The sequence below is a fragment of the Diceros bicornis genome, chromosome 26, assembly GCF_020826845.1.
Source record: "Diceros bicornis minor isolate mBicDic1 chromosome 26, mDicBic1.mat.cur, whole genome shotgun sequence".
Lineage (NCBI taxonomy): Eukaryota > Metazoa > Chordata > Mammalia > Perissodactyla > Rhinocerotidae > Diceros > Diceros bicornis.
This window is the reverse complement of record NC_080765.1, coordinates 31,214,833-31,241,918: the sequence shown is the minus strand read 5'-3', so window position 1 is coordinate 31,241,918 and position 27,086 is coordinate 31,214,833. Positions and strand designations below refer to the sequence as shown.

General features: G+C 42.5%; 1 protein-coding gene across 2 annotated transcripts in view; it reads right to left on the bottom strand.

Annotated features, from left to right (window-relative positions):
• Nucleotides 1–26,260, bottom strand: part of LOC131422582 (acyl-coenzyme A synthetase ACSM5, mitochondrial) — a 30,796-nt gene extending 4,536 nt beyond the window's left edge. For both annotated transcript variants that reach the window (XM_058569929.1, XM_058569930.1), the window contains exons 1-9: nt 26,066–26,260; nt 22,211–22,421; nt 19,416–19,623; nt 17,128–17,271; nt 14,812–14,965; nt 14,560–14,639; nt 12,950–13,073; nt 12,167–12,247; nt 11,921–12,022 (exon numbers count right to left, since the gene is read on the bottom strand). In XM_058569929.1, the coding sequence (XP_058425912.1) occupies nt 11,921–12,022; nt 12,167–12,247; nt 12,950–13,073; nt 14,560–14,639; nt 14,812–14,965; nt 17,128–17,271; nt 19,416–19,623; nt 22,211–22,421; nt 26,066–26,260 (1,299 nt within the window). The remainder of the gene's footprint in view (nt 1–11,920; nt 12,023–12,166; nt 12,248–12,949; nt 13,074–14,559; nt 14,640–14,811; nt 14,966–17,127; nt 17,272–19,415; nt 19,624–22,210; nt 22,422–26,065) is intronic.
• Between the last annotated feature and the right edge of the window lie 826 nt (nt 26,261–27,086).

The window sequence follows — 27,086 nt, the reverse complement described above, 5'->3', positions numbered from 1 at the left end:
AAAGAAATTAAAATCGGCTCTTAAAAGGCCCACGCGCAAACTCACCTGTTTCGGAAAGTGACCTAAAATCATCAGAAAGAAAGGTGCACAGTGCTTTGGTGAAAGGAGACTCACCTAATAGGCCCTGTGTGCATCTCGGTGAGGGGTGAGACCTCTCCAGGGACTGGGACATTGGCGGTGGCCATTGTTGTGGCCTGGTGTGGGCGTGCTGACACAGACTCCATTGGAGTTCTCCCTGGGGCCTGCTAGCCCAGGGTCTGCCCCACCCACTAGAGCACCGATTTAATCCAGCTCAGCCAGGGCAGGCAGCCCACCCTAGAGACTGGCCCCACCCAACAACAAGCCCTCGGGCAACTTGTGGACCTGCATAGATTGGTGACTGGATTCTCTGCAGCCTGGCAACTGAGCGGACTTCAGTGGGGCAGGGCGTGCACAAGGAGTAGGTGGAGAGTGTGGGGCAGTGGTGGAGTGCGTGGGGTTCCCGCCATGGAGAGACTGGGTCCACGTCGGGAGGTCGGGGTGCGCACACGGGGCAGGACTGAGTTGACTGTGTCTGTGGACCTGTGGGCAGCAGGGCTTGTCTGCTGCAGAAGACTTGTGCTTCTCAAAGACCCACATGGGGGTTTGCCCCACCTTCCAAAGCCTGAAACAATTTGGTGCTCCCGTGCCTGAGGCCAGCCCCACCCAGCTGCAATCCTCAGAGAGCTGACAAGAAACCTAAAGGCTGGAGGCTTACAGCAATTGTAAGGCCCTGAGCCTAACAACCTGCCACGCTGGGGGCCTACTCACTTAAAAGAAATACTGCAACACAAATGTAGTATTAGAACTTGCAACCAACTGTGCTGGGGCTCCCCACACCTGATAAAGAGACTGAAGGGTCCACAACAACTACAAGCAGCTGAGCATTACAACAGCTGGCCAGGAGCATAACTCGGCCTCCCTGGGCGCCTACAGGGAGAGCAAACAGGCCACAACAGCAGGACACACGTAGCCCACATAGGGGTCACCCCTGGAACATTGAGAACTGAGGGAAGCACACTGCAGGCCTCCTAAGCCATCACTTACATAAGGTCGCCTATCCAAGAGCAGAAGTCGTAGCTGACCTACCTAATACGTAGACACAAGCACAGAGAAAGAGGCAAATTGAGGAGGCAAAGGAATACATTCCAAGTAAGGTAACAGGACAAAACCCCAGAAAAGGAACTAAGTGAAACAGAAATGAGCAACCTACCCGACAGAGAGTTCAAACAAAGAGTGTTAAGGATGCTCACTGATCTGGGGAGAAGAATAGATGAACTCAGTGAGAATGTCAACAAAGAAATGGAAGATATAAAAAAGAACCAATCAGAAATGAAGAATACAATACTGGAAATGAAAAATTCACTAAAGGGACTCAAAAGCAGAGTAGAGGATACAGAAGAATGGATCTGTGAGCTGGACGAAAGACTAGAAATGACCCAAGCTGAACAGGTAAAAGAGAAAAGAATTAAAAAGAGTGAGGACAGTCTAAGAGACCTCTGGGACAACATTAAGTGCACTAACATCCGTGTTATAGGTGTCCTGGAAGGAGAAGAGTGAGACAAAGGGGCAGAGAATCTATTTCAAGAAATAATACATGAAAACTTCCCTAACCTAAGGAAGCAAACAGACATCTAGGTACAGGAAGCACACAGAGCCCCAAACAAGATAAACCCAAAGAGGCCCACACCAAGAGACATCATAATCAAAATTTCCAGAATTAAAGATAAAGAGAGAATCCTAAAAGCCGCAAGAGAAAGTCAAGTTACATACAAAGGAAACCCCATAAGGCTATCAGCTGACTTCTCAGCAGAAACCTTACAGGCTAGAAGAGAATGGCATGATATATTTAAAGTGCTAAAAGGAAAAAATTTACAGCCAAGAATACTCTACCCAGCAAGGTTATCATTCAAAATGGAAGGAGAGATCAAAAATTTCCCAGACAAGCAAAAATTAAAGGAGTTTGTCACCAAGAAACTAGTGCTACAAGAAATGTTAAAGGAACTGATTTAAGGGGCAAAGAGAAGACCACAAATAGGAAAAATTATCTATTTCCATGATAAGAGGGTAATGGATACAAATGCACAAAAAAGAGGTTAGATATGATACCAAAAACATAAAAGGAGGGAGGAGGGGAGTTAAAGAGTAGAGCTTTCAGGCAGAGGTCAAACTAAAGAGACCATCAATTCCGTATAGAAGAAGAAATAAAATAGATCCCTACCTCATACCGCACATAAATCAACCACAAATGGTTACAAACTTAAATGTCAAAAGAAAAACTTTAAAACTATTGGAAGAAAATGTAAATGAATATACATTTCCTACCCCAGGGTAGAAAATGACCTAATAAATAAGATACTAAAAGCACTAACCATAGAAGAAAAAACTTGGAGGACATCAGCAACATGGTGCAGTGAGCTGTTCCCTTTGTCTCTCCCCGTTTGAACTACAACTAAATAAATCTTCATTGACCAACAGAAGAAGCCTACACAGCACAACAGGACACCTGAGAGACATACACAGCTATACACCTGAGGGTGGATGGACCCACCCGCTGGGAAGTGGTGGACTTGGGGAGCGCTCCCTACCCACCCCACAGCCCTGTGCGCACACAGGATCACTTTCCAGCCTGATTCGAGCACCCCACAAGTGGGAACCAAACGTGCCCTGGGGCGACTGTGGGAAGAGACAGCGGCAGCCCTTAACCTGCTGGTGATCGCTCTCCCGACGAGGGCAGGGGAGCCCACCATGCCCCTGCAGCCCCAGAGTGGCCTTGACTTGGTCCACACAAGAAGCCGTGCCCATCTAGCACAGCAACCTGCTGGTCTACCAGTGGAATCTGTGGCACGTGCCAGCGCCCACAGTGCAGCTAAGCCTCGAAAGAGGGAGTGCCCCGAGGGGCGACTGCCAGGAGGAGGCGGCAGCCGCCCTTGACCTGCTCAGCTGCTGCTCGCCGGCTCGTACTCGCTTTCCGGGCGAGGGAGGGAGCCCACCGTGCCCCTGCGGCCCCCAGGTGTGGCGTTGGCTGGTTCCACACGAGAGGCCCCGCCCACCGAGCACAGCAGCCTGCGAGTCTGCGAGCAGAGTCCGGCGCCACGCCTGGGCAGGCAAACTCTGGCCCACCAGTGCCCACAGTGCAGCTGAGCCTTGAAGGAGGGAGTGCGCCCCAGGGGGCCTACAGGAAGAGGCGGCTGCTGTTAACCGGCCCGCGACCGCTTTCCAGGCGAGGGAGGGAGCCCATGGGTGCCCCTGCAACCCCAAGGAGTGGCCCCAGCTGGGTCCCACGCGAGGAAGCCCCGTGCGCCAAGCACAGTCCACACAAGTGACTGAACGCTCTCCAGGCCGGTGCAAGCTCCTGCAGCACCCACACGACTTCCAGCAGACTAGAAGGGACCAGAGACTCTGCTCCTGCTCCCCCTAGCGGTAGCAGGTGGAATCTGCAACCTAATACCACCACCAATGCCCCGACAAAAGATGAGTTCATTAAACACCATGAGAAACCACAGGAACAGTTCAGACCAGAAGGAAAATGACAATTCTCCAGAAACCAACCCTGAAGGCACAGAAATTTACGATCTAAATGACAGAGAATTCAAAATGGCTGTCATAAAGAAACTCAAGGAGATACAAGAGAACACAGAAAAACAGTTCCGTGAGCTCAGGAATAAAATGAACCTATTCACCCAAGAGGTTGAAATTATAAAAAAAAAATCAAGCATAAATTCTGTATATGAAAAACATAATCAATGAAATAAAAAATAATATAGAATCCTTAAAGAATAGAGCTGATGTTATGGAGGAACCAATTAGTGATTTGGAGGATAAAAACATAGAAATGTTATAGGTGGAGGAGGAGACAGAAATAAGATTTTTAAAAAATGAAGAAATTCTTCAAGAAATATCTGATTCAATTAGGAGAAGCAACATAAGGATTATAGGTATTCCAGAGGGAGAAGGGAGGGAGAAAGGAGCAGAGAGCTTGTTCAAAGAAATAATAGCTGAGAACTTCCCAAACCTGGGAAAGGAAGCAGATTTACAAATACATGAAGCTAATAGACTACCTACTCACATCAATGCTAAAAGACCTTTCCCAAGGCATATGATAGTAAAACTGGCAAAAGTCAATGACAAAGAAAAAATATTAAGGGCAGCTAGACAAAAGAGAATAACATACAAAGGAACTCCTATCAGGCTTTCAGCATATTTCTCAGCAGAAACTCTACAGGCTAGGAGAGAATGGAACAATATATTCAAAATACTGAAAGACAAAAACTTTCAACCAAGAATACTCTATACAGTGAAACTTTCCTTCAGATACAATGGAGAAATAAAAGCTTTCCAGATAAACAAAAGCTGAGGCACTTCATTGCCACTAGACCTCCCCTACAAGAAACAATTAAAGACACACTCACACAGCAAACAAAAAGGCAAAGGCCTACAAAGCATTGAGCAAGGAGATAATTAGACAGACAAAATCAGAAAACTGTAGCTCTCTATCAGAACAGGGAAACAAATACTCAGTTATAACCTAAAGATAAAGGGAAGGAAAGCATCAAAAATATCTATAAACACTTCTACTTAGTCACAAACTCACAGCATTAAAAACAGAATAATTTGTAAGAACAATAACTCAGAAGGGGAAGAGGTAAGGGATGGAACCTACTTAGGTTAATGGAGATACTAGGCAATGAGAAAATGGACTATTTCATCTACGAGATCTTTTATACAAACCTCACAGTAACCACTAAACAAAAAATCATAGCAGAGCTACAATTGACAAAAAGAGAGAAAACTGAGAAAAAACCTCCTCAGAAAACCACCAAAATGAAATGGCAGTCAGAAATACAAAGGAAGAGGAACAATGGAAACATAGATCAACCAGAAAACAAGAGATAAAATAGCAGTATTAAGCCCTCATATATCAATCATCACTCTAAATGTAAATGGATTGAATTCTCCAATCAAAGACACAGAGTAACTGGGTGGATTAAAAAACAAGATCCAACAATATGCTGCCTCCAGGAAACACATCTCAGCTCTAAAGACAAACATAGGCTCAGCGTGAAGGGATGGAAGACAATACTCCAAGCTAATGGCAAACAAAAGAAAGCAGGTGTTGCCGTACTTATATCAGACAAAACAGACTTTAAGTTAAAAAAGACAATGAGAGACAAAGAGGGGCAATATATAATGATAAAAGGGACATTCCACCAAGAGGACATACCACTTATTAATATATATGCATCTAACACAGGGGCACCAAAATACATAAAGGAACTATAAACAAACCTAAAGGGAGAAATTAGCAGCAACACAATAATATTGGGGGACCTCAACACCCCACTGACATCAATGGACAGATCATCCAGACAAAGAGTCAACAAGGAAATAGTAGATTTAAATGAAACACTTGATTAGATGGACTTAATAGATATATACAGAGCATTCCATTCAAAAACAGCAGAATACACATTCTTCTCAAGTGCACACAGATCATTCTCAAAGATAGGCCATATGTTGGGAAACAAGGCAAACCTCAATAAATTTAAGAAGATTGAAATCATCCCAAGCATCTTTTCTGACCACAGTGCTATGACACTAGAAACCAACTACAAGAAAACAGCTGGGAAAGTCAGAAATATATGGAAACTAAACAACACGCTACTGAATAACCATTGGACCAATGAAGAATCAAAGGAAAAATTTAAAAATACCTGGAGACAAACGAAAATGAAAATACAACATACCAACTCCTATGGGACACAGCAAAAGTGATCATAAGAGGGAAATTCATAGCAATACAGGCTCACCTCAACAAACAAGAAAAATCTCAAATAAGTAACCTTAAACTGCACCTAACAGAACTAGAAGAAGAAGAACAATCAAAGCCCAAGCCAGCAGAAGGAGGGAAATAATAAAAATCAGAGCAGAAATAAATGAAATAGAGACTAAAAAACAGTAGAAAGCATTAATGAAACCAAGAGCTCGTTCTTTGAGAAAATAAACAAAATTGACAAACCCTTAGCCAGACTCACTAAGAAAAAAAGAGAGAAGGCTCAAATACATAAAATTAGAAATGAAAGAGGAGAAATTACAACAGATTCTGCAGAAATACAAATGATTATAAGAGAATACTATGAAAAACTATACACCAACAAATTGGATAATCTAGAAGAAATGGATAAATTCTTAGACTCATACAACCTCCTAAAACTGAATCAAGAAGAAATAGAGAATCTGAATAGTCCAATGACTAGTAAAGAGATTGAAACAGTAATCAAAAATCTCCCCCAAAACAAGTGTCAAGGACCACATGGCTTCTCTGGAGAATTTTACCAAACATTGAAAGAAAATTTAATATCTAGCCTTCTCAAACTATTCCAAAAAATTGAAGAAGACAGAACGCTTCCTAACTCATTCTATTAGGCCAACATTACCCTGATACCAAAACCAGACAAGGACAACACAAAGAAGAAAAATCACAGGCCAATATTGCCAATGAACATAGATGCAAAAATCCTCAACAAAGTTTTGGCACACCAAATACAGCAATTCATTAAAAGAATGATACACCGTGATCAAGTGGGACTTATTCCAGGGGCATAAGGATGTTTCAACATCCGCAAATCAATCAGTATGATACACCACATTAACAAAATGAATAAGAACCACATGATCATCTCAATAGATGCAGAGAAAGCATTTGACAAGATCAAACATCCACTTATGATAAAACTCTCAACAAAATGGGTATAGAAAGTACCTCAACATAATAAAGGCCATATATGACAAACACACAGCCAACATCATTCTTTTTTTGTGTGTGTGTGTGAGGAAGATCAGCCCTGAGCTAACATCCATGCTAATCCTCCTCTTTTTGCTGAGGAAGACAAGCTCTGAGCTAACATCTATTTCCAATCCTCCTCCTTTTTTTCCCCAAAGCCCCAGTATGTCATAGTTGCACATCCTTCTAGTTGCTGTATGTAGGATGCCACCTCAGCATGGCCAGACAAGTGGTGCATCAGTGCGCGCCTGGGATCCGAACCCAGGCCACCAGTAGCAGAGTGTGCGCACTTAACCACTAAGCCATGGGGCCGGCCCCTCCAACATCGTTCTTAATGGTGAAAAACTGAAAGCCATTCCTTTGAGAACAGGAACAAGACAAGGATGCCCACTCTCGCCACTCCTATTCACCATAGTACTAGAGGTTTTGGCCAGAGCAATTAGGCAAGAAAAAGAAATAAAAGGAATCCAAATTGGAAAGGAAGAAGTGAAACTCTCACTGTTTGCAGATGACATGACCCTATATGTAGAAAACCCTATAGAATCCATCAGAGAACTATTAATAATAATCAACAACTACAGCAAAGTTGCAGGGTACAAAATCAACTTACAAAAATCAGTTCCATTTCTATATACTAACAATAAACTAGCAGAAAGAGAAATTTTAGGAATAAACTTAACCAAAGAAGTGAAAGACCTATACACTGAAAACTATAAGACATTATTGAAAGAAATTGAAGAAAACACAAAGAAATGGAAAAATATTCCATCCTCATAGGTTGGAAGAATCAACATAGTTAAAACGTCCATACTACCCAAAGCAATCTACAGATTCAATGCAATCCCAATTAGAATTCCAATGAAGTTTCTCACAGAAATTGAATAAAGAATCCTAAAATTTATGTGGAACAACAGAAGACCCCGAATAGCCAGAGCAATCCTGAGGAAAAAGAACAAAGTTGGAGGCATCACAATCCCTGACTTCAAAATATACTACAAAGCTATGGTAATCAAAACAGAATGGTAGTGGCACAGAACAGACACACAGATCAATGGAACAGAACTGAAAGCCCAAAAATAAAACCACACATCCTTAACAAAGGAGCCAAGAACATACAATGGAGAATGGAAAGACTCTTCAATAAATGGTGTTGGAAAAACTGGACAGCCACATGCAAAAGAAAGAAAGTAGACCACTATCTTGCACCATACACAAAAATTAACTCAAAATGGATTAAAGACTTGAATGTAAGATCTGAAACTATAAAACTCCTTGAAGAAAATATAGGCAGTACATTATTTGACATTGATCTTAGCAGCATCTTTTCAAATAACATGTCTGACCAGGCAAGGGAAACGAAAGAAAAAGTTAACAAATGGGACTACATTGGACTGAAAATCTTCTTCAAAGCGAAGGAAACCATGAACAAAATGAAAAGACAACCCACCAACTGGGAGAAAATATTTGCAAATCACCTATCCAACAAGGGGTTGATCTCCAAAATATATAAAGAACTCATTCAATTCAACAACAAAAAAGCAAATGACCCAATCAAAAAATGGGCAGAGGATATGAACAGACATTTTTCCAAAGAAGATATACAGATGGCCAACAGGTACATGAAAAGATGTTCAACATCACTAATTATTAGGGAAATTCAAATCAAAACAACAATGAGATATCACCTTACATGGGTCAGAATGGCTATTATTACCAAGACAAAAAACAATAAATGTTGGAGAGGATGTGGAGAAAAGGGAACCCTTATGCATTGCTGGTGGGAATGCAAACTGGTGCAGCCACTATGGAAAACAGTATGGAGATTCCTCAAAAAATTAAAAATAGAAATATTGGGGCCAGGCCCACGGCTTAGTGGTTAAGTTGGGTGCGCTCTGCTTCAGCGGCCAGATTCACTTCCCAGGCGCAGACCTACACCACTCATCAGTGGCCATGCTGTGGTGGCAACACACATACAAAATAGAGAAAGATTGGCACAGACATTAGCTCAGGGTGAATCTTCCTCAAGCTAAAAGAGGAGGATTGGGAACAGATGTTAGCTTGGGGCGAATCTTCCTCAGCAAAAAAAAAACAAAGAAAGGAAATGCCATACGATCCAGCTATCCTACTACTAGGTATTTATACAAAGAACACAAAATCAACAATACAAAGAGGCTCATGCATCCCTATGTTCATTGCAGCATTATTCACTACAGCCAAGATGTGGAAGCAACCCAAGTGCCCATCAACTGATGAATAGATAAAGAGGATGTGGTATATATATACAATGGAATACTACTCAGCCATAAAAAAAAGACAAATTCATCCCATTTGCAACAACATGGATGGACCTTGATGGTATTATGTTAAGTGAAATAAGCCAGACAGAGAAGGACAAACACCAAAAGACTTCACTCATATGTGGAAGATAAGCAAACACATGGATAAGAACAGATTAGTGGTTACCAGAGGGAAGGGAGTCGGGGAGTGGGCGTAAGGGGTAAAGGGGCACATATGTATGGTGACAGATAAAAACTATGCTATTGGTGTGCAGCACGATGCAGTCTATACAGAAACTGATATATAATAATGTACACCTGAAATTACACAATGTTATAAACCAATATTACCTCAGTTTTTAAAAAAGTGCGTAATACAAAGCTGTAATTGTGGTATGGTGCCAATTATGCATGAAAATATATGTGGAGGGCTCTTTGCTTGCATAGATTTCATTTAAAAACATTTTTATTATTTCTATATTATACAGTTACAAATCTCATATAGAATAAATATAAAATAAAACTAAAGGATGACAAAAGAGCAGTCCCACTACTCAGATAACCAAGGCTAAAAATTTGATCTCATCTATAGGACTTTTTCATTGCCTATATGCAACTTTATGCATATACACACTTGTATGAATATGGAACATACTATACATATATTTTATAACTCAATTTTAATTCAGTTAACAATATTCTGTCTCCTCACAAGAATAAAAGTCCTATGCAATATCATATTAAGTGGTTCCATAATACTCCCCTGTGTGGCTGTAATATTATTTATTTAAACAATTTCCTGTTGTTAGAGATTTGGGCTCTTTTTCTTTTTAGTCTTTTCCCTTTCCTTTTTTCTTTCTCTCTTCTTTGTTATTTTTTGCTTTCATACCCAAGGCTGTAATATCATTTGCATAACTAATTTCCTGCTGTTCGAAATTTAGATAGTTCCTCCACCTTTTTTGTCTGTTTAAACAACACTGTAATGAACATCTGCATATTTGACAGTTTGCTGTCAAGTATATTCTTTATACTGGATATAAAATGGACATGGGCGTATTAATTTAGTTGGCATTGCAATTTCAGCTGTTTCAAGTGGTCACTGTGCATTTGAAACATGCATGCTGATGCGGGGGTTGGGCTTACCTGGTCAGTCCTGCTGACCACCCGTCATTCACAGAACAACTTGGGGCTAACATCGTCTATCAATTTCAAATATCCCGTGAGTCTCATGAAGAGATTTGATTTTTTTTTCTTAGTTAAAAATGACCTAGAAAGAAAACTAACTGCTGGTGTTGGTGATGGGAAGAAAAAGTTGAAGAAAGTGAAGGTTCCTGTCCAGCAAATAACTTTACAAATTACTTTACTCTCTCAATGGGATGACCACAGACCCAGAGAGGTCCTGTATGCGAGCTCTATGAGGACCAGTGCCCTGTCTTTCCTGTCCACTGCTGTATACTTAGTGGCATGAAGTAGACACTCAATAATGAATGAATGAATAAATTCTTCAGGAAAGTCAAGGACTTACTATTGCTTACAAAAATGATTAGAAGGAAATACATTAAAATTTTAACATTATCTCTGCCTGGTGCAATTACTACGTTGTTGTTTTGTAGGTAAGTTTCTGTAACTTGAAATAAAATACTGTGAAAGATATTTCTCTTGTAGTCACAGAAAATCCACTAAAATACATATCAACATTGCAAAAACAAATGGCCTGATTTTTTCAGCTCCTTCCAACATCGTAGCTGACTGATGGCTTCATATACGCACCAGGTAGAATTCCTGTAAAGCCGTGGTTCTTAACCTTGGCTGCACATTTGAATCACCTGGAGAGTTGATCCACACCATCAGAAAGGTCGATCTCATTGAGCTGGGGCCTGAGTATCAGAAATGTTCGAAGCTTCCAAGGTGTTTCTAATGTGTAGCCAGGGTTGAGAACCACGTCAGTAGAGTTTTATAGAGAAGAGTTTGGAGAAAAGAAAGCCCATGAAAACACCAGCCAAGATGGGTGTAAGGGAGAGGTAATCACTGGATTATTGCAGAAACTTGGACTGGAGTCTTAGGACACAGCCCTGCCAGCAAACTCCTATCCACAAAAGACTCAAGACAGAAAGAATCCTGAAAACAAATCTCTGACTCGAAATTGCAGTTTGGTAAGTTGCTTCCCTTCTTTGAACCTTGGTTTTCTCCCCATTAAAATGATGGAGTTGCCCTTATATTATAAGTTTCCACTCTCAGACACACCCATAGTTGATTGACATTGGATAAGTCACTTCATCTCCCTAGCTTCCTTATCAATGTGTTAGTGCCATGGAGTTAATTCCAACCCCTAGGACCCTGTATACAGCAGAGTGGAACCCTGCCCAGTCTTTTTGAACCATCTTCTCACCTTCTGGTGCTGTATCAGACAATGATCCACTGCTATTCACAGGGTTTTCATGGCCAATTTTTTGGAAGCAGGTGGCCAGGTCCTTCTTCCTAGCCTGTCTTAGTCTGGAAGCTCCACTGAAACCTGTCCACCATGAGTGATCCCGCTGGTATTTGAAATACCAGTGGCATAGCTTTCAGCATCACAGCAACACGCAGCCACCACAGCATGACAACTGACAGACAGGTGGTATGGTTCTCTGACCAGGAAATGAACCTGGGCTATGGCAGTGAGAGTGCTGAATCTTAACCACTAGACCACCATCCTTACCAATAATAGCACCTTATCAATAATAGTACCAACCTACCTCACACAGTTATTGCAAGTGTTCAACAAATAGATGTTTATAAAGTGTGGAGCACAATGCTTGACACACAGCAATCACTGTGAAAATGGCCAATCTAGGCTACTTACCAAATAGCAATTGAAGAAACAGAAGGGCCTGATGGGTCTGACACGGACAGCAACATTCCCCTCTTCTCCTGGAGGCAGGATGTTGCCCTCATCATCCACAATCTGGCAGAGAGATCATAGGATGATATCTGGATGTTTGCAGAGCCAGGACACCCAGTCAGCTGAGCCTGGTCTTGCTGACCCAGACATGGATTTTGCTCTCCTCTTCGAACCAAGCCTCACCAACAGTTGGGAGAGGCTGCCTACCTGCACATCGTAAGGTGGGGATGCTTTCCCCATGGATCCTGACTTGATTTTCGTGCCTCTTGGATTGGCACAGATTACAACCTGGAGAGAAACCAGTACCAATAAGGAGGAGACTTATCCCCTTAGCTTCCTTCCTGGTCCATGCCTTTTCTCTCACTCGGCCTTCCAACTCTTTCTCCCTCCCTCTTTCTCCTACCCTCTTTTCCTCACTCCCCTTCCTTCCTTCTTCCTTCCCACTCTTCCTTCCTTCCTGTCTTCATTTCTCTGTTTCTTTCTTCTTTCTTCTTTTACCCTCTTCCTTCCTCCCTTCTTCCCTTCCTTCTTCCCCATCTTCTTTTCTTTCTTCTCTTATTTCCATAATCATCAAACATTTATTGAACACTCTAGTGGGCACTCATACATAAAGAACTTAACATGTCTCCCAAAAGACTCGGCAGCCCAGATGGCATCTGTCTGCCAAGAGGGCTGTGGAGAATACTGTTTAAGATCGTGGGCTCTGGCCACAGACAGACACAGCTATCCTGGTGCAGGCAAACACCATCCTCAGCCATGAGAGTTGGTTTGCTGGCCACGGTTTCATTGTGAAATTACTTTCAATTGCCTTTAAACCATAGGAGAAGAAAAGCTGATGGAGTTTTGTTACCAGTTTCTCCCTGTGGGCAAGGCAGTTCCGACAGGTGTCACAGAGATGACAGCCAGAAAGGCAGGAGGCTCTGCTGCTGACCGGCTGAGGGCTCAGATGGAGGTGACCTGGGGCAGGGAGCCTGGCCCTGTGGTACTCACTGTCTCAGACTGGCCATAGCCTTCATGCAGCTCCAGGCCCGTCTGGCTCTTCCACTTCTCCCTCACGTCAGGATTCAGGGCCTCTCCTCCACTCAAACAGTGCCTCAGGCTCTGAAACTGGTACCTTTCTCAGCCAGGAAAACAGGGTTGCCTATGTCAGCATCCCCATCCCCATCCCCACCTCCAGCACTGCTGCCCAGGTCCAGACACCTAAAGGCACTAGAGAGTAATCTTCCAGGCTGTATCATCTGCTCCAAGAGCCCCATTCTCTGGCTTTACAGGCATGTTCCTCACGGACAGATAATTTTCAAAAAATCAATTCTATCTGAATTTGGAATAAAATCAGAACCTCATATATCAGGTTTTGACATAACATGGTGAATTCCAGGCGAATTGGCCCAAATCATTTAGTTGGAAACAAATGGATTGATAATAGATTTCTTGGGACAACCACCTGGTTGAAAAAGATAAATCAATTAAAAATTTAAAAGACAGAAAGTAGCCCTCTAAGAACCAAAAAAAATCTGATATAGGGACCAAAAGTTTTCACAGATATTATATATGTTGCAAAACTACCCCTCCATTCAACAAATTATCCAAAATGTGAAAAATCAGTGATTGCAAATACATTTTCAACCATTCTTCCCTTTGGATCAAATTGGTTTGACTCTTTCTTAGTATTACTGAGTATCTTTTAACCAAATTTTTCTTGAACAAATCATTCAGAGTCTGCTTTCGGTCAAAATCATGACGTAGAGATAGACAAAACAGATCAACAAATGGGATGAATTCTTACATTATAGGAGAACTCACCTTGAGACAATCATATAAGAACACACCGTTTTAGGCACTTCATGGCCAGATACATGGGATTAGGGAAGATGGGGGGGGTGGGGACAACCCCTGGCAACTTGGGAGAGGACAGAAGAGGGAGTCGTAGACCAAGGTCAGTAGGTTACTCAAGAGAGTCAGGTCTCTCTCCACATACGCCAGCAACTACACTTGTGCTGCCAGCAGAGTTGCTTTGGATTCACCCAGGACGGGAGCCATTCACAGTGTCTTGTCGCCTTCTGCTGGGTGCCCAATGGCATTCACTCAGAGAATGGCTGGCTGGAGTTAGTCTGGGGCTGACTGATGGAGCATCTACTGTGGTGAGCTTGTTAGTCCCACCAGACCTAAGGCCTCGGCCACAAATCCCATCCAACAAGTGGCTAGCAAGTATCCAACAGTTTCTCTCATCTCATAGAAGTAGCAGATACTTCTAAGGGAATGGCCCATGGGTGTATGGTGGGGAGACAGCCCACCTCAAGTGCCGAAATTTCAGACTGTCTCAAATCTATTCAGTTCCATCTGGATGCAAATTCCTGGGGGGTAGAAGTTCATTGTCGAGGGGCATCTGCAGAGGATATGGGTGTGTATGTTTGAGTGTGTGTGTGTGTGTGTGTGTGTGTGAGAGAGAGAGAGAGAGAGAGAGAGACAAAGAAAGATATATACAGAGAGACAGAAACAGAGAGACAGAGTTGGAATAAGGGCGTGGGTGTGTATGTGTATATATACTGCTGTATAATCACATACTTAGGCCCCCAAAACACCAAGCAGATGGGCTGTACCTGGTCAGATCCTCCTGCACAAGCAGCCGGAAGATGGTGGGGACACAGCAGAGGGTGGTGATGGGTCGCCTGCAGAGAGTCTAAAGAAAAACAAAGGGTGGAAGATCTTCTTAGAGTTCCAGGGTGGGACTTCATGGAAATGGAGCAGGTGAACTGGTTACTTATTCAAGCCTTTTCTCCTGCAAACTCAAAACTTATACTCCACTCATCTCATTTACACTCAACAACATAAGAGGTGTTTTTGTCTCTTACATTCAGGATAACCTTGGCATCAACTCGGGGAAGCTCGTGCACAAAAATGCAAGATCCGTTAGGCCAGGCAGAGAAGAGGGTCCAGGGTGCCTTTACCCAACCAGTGTCAGTTGTGTTCCAGAAGATGTCTGATTCAGTCAAGGCCACCCATCGCCTGCCAACAATTAGAGAAAGTCAGAACCTTCAGCAATGCTTCTACCTTTAAAAAGGATTACACTATATGTGTTACCTTATTTGGAGCCCTGCCCACAGTGGGTACTCACTTATGCTTCTCAAATCTGTACAAGCACCATAAAGTCAACCTTTGTTTCAACAAGTATCTATTGAGCAACTTCTATATACCTATGCCCTAGGCTAAGGATACAGAATTCAAAAGACAGATCCCATGATTTCAAGGGGTTCACAGGCTAGTGCAGTGCTATTTGAGGGAACAAATGATCTTAATACAATGTGATAAGGGCTCTTTATTCAGCCAACATTTATTCAGCACTTATTCTAGACTTAGCATTAGGGATATAGAAATGAATGATTAGTCTTGCTTTGAGGGGCTTGTGGTTTAATAAGTATGAACATCTAGGAAGCCCCTGGAGAGCGGCTTTAATAGAGTTAAACGCAGAGCCTTATGCAATTGCAGAGAATGGGCACCTAACCCAGAGAAAGGATGGAGATGGGGCCTGAGAAAGCTTCCAGAGAGGAGGTGATGCCTGAGCTAGATGTAAACAATGCGTAGGCATTACAAAGGTGAGGCAGAGAAAAAAGAACATCTTGGGATGGTAAACAGTGCCTGCAAGCATGGAAGACAGAAAAGTGGTCGTGTTCTGCACTTGGAGTCTGGGACACATGCTCTCCTGGTCCTCATCCTACTTGGCTGCTCCTTCTCAGGCTCCTCCGCTGAATTCTCCTCACTTACCCCCTCAATGTGGAAATGCCTCAGTTCTGAGACTGCTTCTCTTTTCAATTTTTATTATTCTTTGCTGATCTCATCCAATCTCCTGGCATTAAATACCATCATTATGCTGATAACTCCAGCACGAGTCTTTCTCATTAACTCTAGGCTTGTATAGAGTTACATGTCCACTGCCTACTCAACATCTCCACTTTTAACTCAAGTATAGAGATGTCTAATAAGCACTTCAAACTTACAAAGCTAAAAATTATCTCCCCCTCTTTCTCCCACCAGACAGCTCATCCCACAGTCTTCCCCCTCTCCGTTAATGCTTCTGGTTGTTCAGGCCGTAAAACTTGGCAACACCCTTGACTCTTCTCTTTCTCTGTCACCTCACTCAAATCTGTCAGCAAACCTTACTAAGCGTACATTCAAAACACATTCAGAATCTCACCTGCTCTCACGCCTTTCCACTGCTACTCTGCTGGGCAAGCCTCCACCCTTGCCTCTTAATGCACTGACCTCTTTAGTGGTCCTCTGCTTCATCCCTTGCCCCCTACAGTTTATTCTCAACCCAATATCCTGAGTAATCCTTTTAAAAATACAAATCAGATCATGTCACTCCTCTGCTCAGAATACTCTGATGTTCCTCAAAAAATTAAACATAGAATCACCATACAATCCAGCAATTCCCCTTGTAGGCATATGTCCAAAATAATTAAAAGCAGGGTTTTGAACAGATATTTCTACACCCATGTTAATAGTAGCACTATGCACGACAGCCAAAAGTGGAAGCAACTCAAGTGTCCATCAATGGATGAACGGATAAATAAAATTGCTATATACATACACTGGAATATTATTTAGCCTTAAAAAGGAAGGAAATTCTAACACATGCTACAACACGGATGAAGCTTGAAGACATTATGCTAAGTGAAATAAGCCAGACACAAAAAGGAAAAATACTGTATGATCCCACTCATACGAGGTTCTCAAAGCAGTTGAATTCGTAGAGACAGAAAGTAGAATGGCGGTTGCCAGGGCCTGGGGTAAGGAGGGAATGGGGAATTATTGTGCAATGGGTACGGAGTTTCAGATTTGCAAGATGAAAAAGTTCTGGAGATAGACAGTGGTGATGATTGCCCGACCATGTGAATGTACTTAATGCCACTGAACTCTACACTTAAAAATGGCTAAAATGGTAAATTTTATGTTGTGTATATTTTACCACAATTTTTTTAAAAAAGAAAACCCTCCAATGGCTTCTCCTCTCTCACAGAGGAAAGCCCAAAGCCTTCAGCTCCCACCTGATCTGCCCCCTTGTCAGCTCTCTGCCCTCAACTCCTGCCCCTTTCCCCTGGCTCACACTCCTCCTGCTCACGCGCCTGCTGTCTGTCCCTTGGACCCGTCAGATGAGCTGTCCCCCGTACCTTCCACTGGCCACAAAACCCAGACCATAGCTGGCCTGGGAGTGCTCCACCATCTTGGGGGCCCCAGTGGTGCCACTTGTGAAGTAGATGGCCAGTGGGTCTTGACTCTTGGTCCTCACGCAGTCGTGCTCTGTGGATGCCTCCCTGTAAAATATAAACATACTGGGTGGTACTACCGGTAGTGAAAACAGTCATGGCAACAATGATATTTACAACAGCAATGCTGGCCACCGTTTCAATCAATGCTATGTACGAGGCACTGTCCTGGGAGCTCCAGCTTGCTTTATCTCTGATCCCTGCAATCACCTCCCAGGGTAGGAACTCTCAGTATAACCCTTTGCAGATAAAGAAATTGAGGCTCAAAATGCCTAAAAGACTCACTCAAAGGAGCCTGGGCTCTTTTACTGGGACATGAGGACTTTCTGGTGAAACACACACAGATCCATGTCCACACATCTGCACGTTTGGCTGTTTTCTAAAGGGTTCCCTAAATTTGGAGTTTTGAGATCTGGGTAATTCCTAAAGTTCTGTGATCTGGAGAATCTTCTAACCCACTGGTTCTCAACCTTGGCTGCACCTTAGGGTCACCTGGTAAGTTTTTAAAAGAAATACCGTTGCCTGGGCTCCACCCTGGAGAAAACGAAATCAGAACCTTTGACGGTGGGCCTGGGCATTGGCATTTTTTCACAGAGGTCCTCAGGTAATTCTAATGACAGCCACAGTAGAGAACCACTGGTCTAGACCAACCTGACAGCTCATCAAAATCACCTGGGCAGATCTCTTATTTATTTATTTATTTATTTTTCCCCCAAAGCCCCAGTAGATGGTTGTATGTCATAGTTGCACATCCTCCTAGTTGCTGTATGTGGGATGCGGCCTCAGCATGGCCGGACAAGCCATGCGTCAGTGCACGCCTGGGATCCAAACCCGGACCACCAGCAGCGGAGTGCGCGCACTTAACCGCTAAGCCATGGGGCCGGCCCTGGGCAGGTCTCTTAAAACACAGATTCCCAGGGCCCTTGCTCAGATATGTCTCATTAAGTAGGTCAGATGTGGGGCCTTGAAACCTGTATTTAAAACAGCACCCCAAAATAAATAAATAAATTCCCATAATTTTATGGCAGAAAGTTTATATTCTAGTGTAGGAAAGAATAATCTAAAAAATATTTACCATATCCTCAAACTTTTAAATATATCTTTTGTGCCCAACTTTATTACTTAAATATATTGAATATTTTCTGTTTAAATTTCTGCTGCTAATCATCAGTTTGAAATATAACAATGAAAATGCATTATAGAAAAATACCATATGCTGGAAATATATTTTGGAAAATACAGGATACATTACTTATAATGCATGCCTACAGGTCTTATAATCCTCAAAATTATAACACTTTTAAATAAAGGTGACACATAGTTCTCTTTTAAACAAAGCTCCTGATAGAAGACAAATGTTGATATTAGTCAAAAAATAGAGTCAAATAAAGTAAACAGCACCTGGGTGAATCTGACACAGTTAGTCTGTGGGACGGGCATTTGTGACTCAACAGTGCAGGCCCCTGAGAGGACCCCTTTTTGGTTGTGCCCCCATCAGGACAAAGGCTCAAATTCCCACAGAGGTTTGCACCAGGGTCTTGCTCAAAGGCAAATGGCTTTGGTTCTGTCCCAACCTTGACTTGACTACTTGTTATCATCTTGAGCAAGTCACTACTTTTCCAAGTCTCAGTTTCCTCATCTGTTGGGTTAAATTGGGTTAAAGTGCACTTCATGGGGTCTTTTTCAAGGATTAAATAAGATGATGCCTGATTCATTATTGTGTTCTGAGCACCAAACACAATGCTTGTCACAAAATAGATGTTCATTAAATCTTTGTCCCGTGAATGAATGTAGGTGAACACTTACATAACACAATGTCTAGCATACACTAAGCACTCAGTGCATGGTAGCTATTATTCTATTACTAACTGACCACCTACTATGTACTCATTGCATCATATAGCTTATCTCATTTACTCTGGCTAATCGTTCTGGAACCACTATCACCATTATAGAGGCAAAGGAGGCACAGAAAAGCTAGTGATGACTCCAGTACTGACTGAATGAGTGACTTTAAGGATCTTAAGGTGGTCACCAGGATTATGGCTCAGCTCCATCTTGCTTCCAAAGTGAGCATTCCTTTCTGATTCACTCCCTTCGTGTGCAGTCACTCATGCATTCCATCTCTCATTGCTTAAAGGGGAGATGCCACGGCCTCATTTCCATGCTGTTCTCTGAGAGTCCCAACTTACCGGAGAAGTTCCCTGAAGTTCACCCAGCCTGGCCGACTGCTGTCTGACACCAGCAGCTTGGTCTGGAGGGAGGGGCAGTCGGTGCTAATGGCGTCCACCCTGGGAGCCAGGGAGTCACTGGTGATGATGGACTTGGCCCTGGACGCTTGCAGCCGATACTTGAGGTCCTTCTCCGTCAGCTGAGTGACGCCTGGAACCATGACGACCCCTGAAACCACACAGAGAAGGGATGTTGGAGGCAGCAGGGGAAGACCCCTGTGAAGAGATCCAGACCAGATATCCCCATCAGAGACGGGAGCAGGAAGGGGCTGGACAGGGTTGGAATGCCTGAACTGGAAAAGGTAGCAATTATTATTACTAACTATTCTTATAATAAAGGTAACAATTACATTTATGGAGCACTTACATGGGTTAAGAACTTTACATGCATTATTTCATTTAATTCTCAGAACCCTGGAGAGCAGATGCTATTATTATACCCGTTTTGCAGACTTAAAAAAATGAAGACTTAAACCTTTATACCTTAATTAAATGAAATAACTGGCCCAAGATCACACAGCTAATATGTTGTAGAGCTGGAATTGTGAACCCAGGCAGGGTAAACCTGAGAGTCAGTGATCCTGAACATTGTATTATCTTGTCTTAGAGATTACCTAGCTCAGTGGTTTTCCAGGCCTTTCAAACAAAAGACTACAACGAATCCTAGTGTTGGGTGTGGGTGTCTTGGGGCACCGGGGTAGATATAGCATATGGGGGTCCAGGACCCCACCTAACTTCAACCAAAGCCACTCTCAGGGTAGCTGCATTCATTTCTTCCCAAGGGGAAGAGATGAGGAAGCAGAAATCAGGGCAAATTTTAATCAGACACTTGAAAAAGCACTTGAGCATCTCAGAATGCAGGTTGTAAACACTCCATTGAGCCCAGCACTCTCATTTCACAGACAGGAAGAAAGAGATCCTAAAAGAATGAATCATCCTGCCACAGCCAGTGAGTGAGGACAGAAGACAGAGGAAGGGGCCAATCCCAAATAGTGTGGGAGCCAAACTAAAGTTCTCACTGCCTTCGCTCTATCTCCTAAACTTCTACAGGGTTTAAACCCCAGCATGAACAATCTTGGAGCTGAGTGGTGTGTTTCTTCACTCCATCTCTCTGTTTTGGCTATTTTCAGAAGAAGTCTGTTCCACCTGGAGTTGTGTGTGGTGCTTTGGGGGCCCAGGCAGACGGTGGACAGCCAGAGCCGTCAGCAGGAGAAATGAGTTGAACACCGTAGACTGGAAGAGAGGTGACAAGTGCATATCAGGAGAATGTGGGAATGTGAGAATGTAAGGACATCCAGCTTGAGTATCCTCTAAAATGGAGAAGACGCTAGACTTAACACGGCAATGTGGGACATGGTCTTCAGTTATTTTATTTGGACAGCAAAGAAATGGGGGAACCTGTGTAATTGGGGGAACTGGAGACATTTAGTTAGAAAAAATAATGATAACAATACCCCAAAGGGAAGGTCTGATCATGCAAAGTACCCAACACAGTGCCTAGCACATAGTAGGTCCTCAAAAAAAGTGCAGGGGCTCTCTTACCTGGGCCCTCATTTAAATGGACCTCATATGTCATGGCAGAATACGGAGAACTCCCCAAACCTGTATGTCCCTTTCTTTTCCTCGAGCTGGATACACCATGATGGTGCTCACTTTTATATATTGTGCAAAAACATGTAAAAACAAAATTAAAGTTCCTGCCTCTTTTTATTCTGTTTTTTGTTTTTTTTTTTTTTTGGACAATCCATTCACAAAATGGGAATAAATCTTGTTCATATAGAAAGGCTAATTCTCTGGTGTGAATATGTATTCCTCTGTTTTGCAAACATTATTTATAAAAACACCTGTATTTCAGGATCGGGACACAATTGGAAGGAGGTGGACAACATTCCAAGTGGTGGAAAGTTCCCAGGGGATGAGAAACCAGCTCTCCACCAAAGCAGTTGTGTTGCTCTTGTAAAATCAGCGTAAAACTCCAGCCCTTTCAATAAATACATTGGACAGGGTCAGCAGAGGCTCTCTGGGCTCCACGGGCTGTCTCCTTTCACCTCCTCTGCTCCTCTGCTGGAAGAACCATCCCAAGAAGATCAGTGGTCCACTGCCCTGGACATTCATGACAGCAGGAGGAGGATCCCTCCAGCGCTAATCTTATTGTTTGATTATTTTGTCCTTCTCTTTCTTCGCTGGGCGCTGGAAGATGCTGGGGTGATGAGAGCCATAAAGTCTAAGAGTGAAGCTACTGTAGATTGCTTATGTAGGTCTCTCATCCATAACTGCATTATTCTTCACACACTGGCAGCTCCCAAACCACAACCAGCAGAAAATATGCTTTGTTTGTCCCACTCAGAATTTTTTAAAAATTTATTTAGTTGTCAACTTTTAAAGACTGGAAGTTTTTTCATAAAAGTCCAGAATTTTCTACTACAAAAAAGAAGTTCTGGAAACACTAGCCCTCATTCACACACGGAAACATTTGGTTGAAGTTGAGAAGCAGTTGCTTGTTTGATGAGGCATGTGCTCTCCAGTTCACCACAGTCCTCAGCACTCCCTAGTGCCTCACACTGGCCTGCTTTCATCAATTACATTGTTATCTGGCCCTTGTATACAATCAAGTTTGTGATTGTTGGGCAAAGAGGAAGTAAACAAAACTCCACATAGGGTACATTTTGCTCCATCTCCCCAACTTTGTACATTGCAAAGCTCTGACAGATTGTGTTAGTCCCAAGTGGAAGTCTTAGCCCTGCTCACTCACTAACCTGTGCGCATACAAGCCACGCTGACCAGCCACCACTCCGGGAGCCGCGGGAGCACCAGCATCATTCTGTCCCCGGGCTGCAGGCCACACATGCCCCCCAGCACGTTAGCCGCCTTCCTGGACTGCACTCCCAGCTCCTCAAAGCTCCACTTGACCTCTGCCCCCATCCCATTGACCCACCAGAAGGCAGGGTTTGGGGGCCGGTGCCCAGCCTAGACAGCAGCACAGGCAGAAAAGAAACAGAAAACATTTGTTGAAGGTTCTTGTTTGCTTGTTGTTGTTATTCATTTAATTTTATTTTTTACCATAGTTATTACAGTCCCAGGATTCAAAAATCACAAGAGTATGAGGCCGGCCCAGTGGTGCAGTGGTTAAGTATGTGCACTCAGCTGCAGCGGCCCAGGGTTCGCAGGTTCGGATCCTGGGCGTACTCAGGCACACCACTTGTCAAGCCACGCTGTGGCGGCGTCCCATATAAAGCAGAGGAAGATGGGCACGGATGTTAGCCCAGGGCCAATCTTCCTCAGCAAAAAAGAGGATTGGCATTGGATGTTAGCTCAGGGCTGATCTTCCTCACACACACACAAAAAAAATCACAAGAGTGTGAAAAGCCATGCACTGAGAAGGCTTGCTCTCATCCTGCTCCTCTCTACCCTGTTCCCACCTCACCTGCCTCAATGAGTCACCAATATTATTAGTTTCTTGCATATCCTTCCAGTGATTCTTTAGGCAAACATAAGTATTTTTTTCCATACCACCTTTTTAATGCAAAAGTAGCATACAATTTACACTATTCTGTGTCCTCCCCCTTTTTTATGAGCTATAATTCTCATACCATAAAATTCACCATTTTAAAGTGCACAATTCAAGCATTTTTTGTATATTCACAAAGTTGTGTAACGATCACCACTATCTAATTCCCAAACATTTTCATTACCATAAAAAGCAATACTGTACAGACTATATTCTCTCCTTTTGCAGCCCCTGGTAACCACTAATCTAATTTCTGTCTCTATAGATTTGCTGATTCTGGATATTTCATAGGAATGGAATCATACAACATACAGCCTTTTGTGTCTGGTTTCTTTCACCTAGCATAAGGTTTTCAAGGTTTATCTATGTTGTAGCATGTATCAGTGCTACATTCCTTTTAATGACAATAATATTCCACTGTATGGATATACCACATTTGTTTATCCCTTCATCAGTTGATGGACATTAGAGTTGCTTTCACTTCTTGGCGGTTAGGAATAATGTTGCTATGAACATACGTGTGCAAGTTTTTGTATGAACATATGTTTTCTAGTCTCTTGGATATGTACCCAAGAGCGTAATTGCTGGGTCATTTGATAACTCTATGTGTAACTTTTTAGGAACTGCCAAACTGTTTTCCACAGCACCTGCACGATTTTACATTCCCATCAGCAATGTATGGGGGTTCTAATTTCCCTACTTCTTTGCTAGCACTTGTTGTTGAATTTCTTTGTTTGTTGTTTGTTTTTGATTTTGGTATTAGCCATGTTACTCTGTGTGAAGTGGTATCTCATTGTGACTGAGACTGCATTTCCCTAATTAATAAAGACGTCGAGCATCATCCATGTGTCTATTGGCTATTTGTTTATATTCTTTAGAGAAACATCTATCCAAATCCTTAGCTCATATTTTAATTGGGTTATTTGTCTTTTTGTTGTTGAGTTTGAGTTCTTTATATATTGTGGATACTAGGTCCTCATCAGATATGTGACTTGGAAATATTTTCTCCCATTCTGTGGCCTATCTTTTCACTTTGATATAAGAATGTTATTAATTTTCATGAAGTCCAATTTGTCTATTTTTTCTCTTGTTGCTTGTACTTTAGAAACCATTGCCTAATCCAGAATACACCTATGTCTTCTTCTAAGAATTTTATAGTTTTTACTCCTTCATTTAAGTCTTTGATCCATTTTTGAGTTAATTTTTGTGTGTGGTGTAAGGTAGGGGACCGGATTCATTCTTTGCACGTGAGTATCCAGGTGTCTCAGCTGTCCCAGACAGTTCTTTCCCCACTGAATTTTCTTGGCACCTTTGTTGAAAATCAGTTGACCATAGATTTATGGGTTTATTTCTGGAAATTTAATTCTATCTCATTCATCTATGTCTATCTTTATGCCAGTGCCACACTGTCTTTTTTTTTTCCCCACACAATCTTGATTACCATAACTTTGTAGTAGGTTTTAAAATAGAGAAATGTGAGTCCTCCTGCTTTGTGTTTCTTTTTCAAGATTTTTTTGGTTATTATGTGTCCTTTGCATTTCTATGAAGTTTTGGACAAGATTTTCTATTTCTGCAAAGAATTCTACTGGGATTTTGATAAAGATTACATTGAGTATGTATCAATTTGGGATGTAATGTCATTTTTCAGCAACCTTATAATTTCTGCTTTAATGGCAATCAAGTTTTTAAAAAGTACAGTTCAACTTATTATGCTATCCCTTTATAAAAGGCAGATTTCAGGTAAGCTTCTAAATGTGTGCATAATGTAGAAGCTAATATTTTCTGGCAGTTCTTGGTTCCTGAAAGTTGAATTTCATCAGATGTGTTTTAAACTTTAGTTAAAACAGTCATGAAGGCTAGGTTATTTTTGGTAATGGTACTTGGTATTTTTGGTTATATGAGATAGTATCTCAGGGACATTCTTACTGAGATTCGCCCAAATCTTTAATAAGTGTTTCTTTAACTAACACTCACTGAGTTACTCCAGTCTCTGGTTAGTTTCCAGAGTTCTGAAAAGTTGAGTCTAACAATTTTTCTAAAGTTTTTGTTGTTGTCGTTGCTTTTATGGAGGAGAAAATTTTAGAAAGTCCTTATTCCATCATTTTTGTGACTTAACTCAACTCTGCTTGTTTGTTTTTATCACTAGAAGAAGTCTTCTAAGGAGGATCCCAGTGTGGTAAAAAGAGCTTAGACTTTGTAGACAGGCATGGAGCACCTGGTTCCACTTCTTACACACACTTCTCATTTAATTCTCACAACAACTCCAAATGGTGTAGATAAGACTCCCACTGCATAGATGAGGAAACTGAGATCCAAAGAGCTTAGGGCATTTCTCCAAGGTCACACTTCAAGTGGATGAACCATGTCTATATCTGACTGCAAAGCCTGCTTTTACATCTCAGTCATTCTCACCCACCTTCATAAACTTTACCATACCCACTAACACTATATTTACTAACAGTATTATTTACTTCATATTTTTCTTTAAAATTAGCATAAATAAATTCCTTTGAAATAAAGTTTATATTCCCCCGCTATAAATAAAAGGTTAGCATCTTTAACATAAATAAAAGGTGACTATAAAATACAGAGAGAGACACAACAGATACATGAGGAAGGAGAAATAAAGAAGGAAACATATGCACAGAGACACAAAGAAATCAAGATACATTTAATTCCATTCTAGGTACGTATCTGCTGTGATCCGTGCAAAGCTTTGAGCCAGAGCCAAACTCTCCTTGTTTAAAAGGGAAGTGCAAGACAGTGAGGGAGATTAAGGATAGAGGAGCAGCAATAGGAACTTTCTTCTTCACTTGATCAGAATGATGGGCAGGGAATCGAAAGGGATGTAACTCTCTCACCGTGTGATTTGGGCTCAGGAATACGAGACACATCAGGGATTGGGCAAGGGTGTCTAAGGCTCACATAACTTGGTCATAATTTTTTTCTAAGGCTTAAATGTTAACAGTTTCAATTTTAGGACTTGCAAAATTCCCAGGTCAAAATGTCCACCTCAACAGGACTTGGCCCCTTGAGTCTCTTTGGGGTACCCGAGGGCAGCCTCTGATGCCCAAGATGGACACTAGGACACAGTGGGCTTCACCTTTTCCAGCTGGCTCCACACGTCCAGCACGTCATGGGCAAAGTTGAAGTACTCAGGCACTGGCTGCCTCCCCAGGCTGACGGCTTCCCAGGTGGCCACAATCTTCTGAGGGACAGGTAGAGGTGGTGGCTGCCTGCAGAATCCCCGGGTACTCCTCAGAGCCTGGAGAACCAGGCTTCCTAGCCACAGCCTCATGTTGTTGCCTCCTGCCTGTCACCGAAGAGAGGAGAGAGAACATCGTCCTGAATCCTGGGCTTTGGGGAGAAACTGAGGTGGGAGAGAAGCCAGTGGTCAGCCCTGACGGAAACTATAGGACATCTGACTTGTAGAACAGAGTCTTGGGCTGTAGTCTTAGTTCCGCTGTGGGATTTTGGTCATTTGTCCTCTCTGAGCCCGAGGTCCATCCCTTCCATCTCTCACTGCCTGTGGATCTCTGTGGGTCTGAGGTCAGTAACTCAAAGTCCATTTCCCAAGGCTCAGTCCTTCCAAGTGAATCCCTCAAAAAGCCTTTGGTGAAGCCTGAACTGGCCTGACAAAGCCAAAGAAAGCTCTAGGGTAGCACCATCCAACAGAAATATAACGTGATCCACACCTGTAATGTACAATTTTCTAGGAGCTTCATTCAAAAAAGTAAAAAGCAACAGGGGAAATTAATTACAATACATCTTATTTAGCAGGTATATCCTATAATTTTAACATGTAATCAACACAAAAGGAAATTATTGAAGAGATATTTTACATTCTTTTTTTTGTACTAAGTCCCTGAAAGTGTATTTTACACTTAGAAGAACATTTCAGTTTGGACTAGCCGCGTTTCAAGTGCTCAACAGCTGCTGGTGGCTGGTGGCTATTGCAGTGGACAGTGCAGTTTTAGTGTCTCGCTGCTGAGAGTGTGGTCTGCGGACCAGCAGCACCAGCACCCCCTGCAGAACCTCAGACCCCACCCCAGACGTGTGGAATCAGACTCTCGGCTTTAACAGGGATCCCAGGGGATTGTGCGCACGTTACAGCTTGAGAAGCA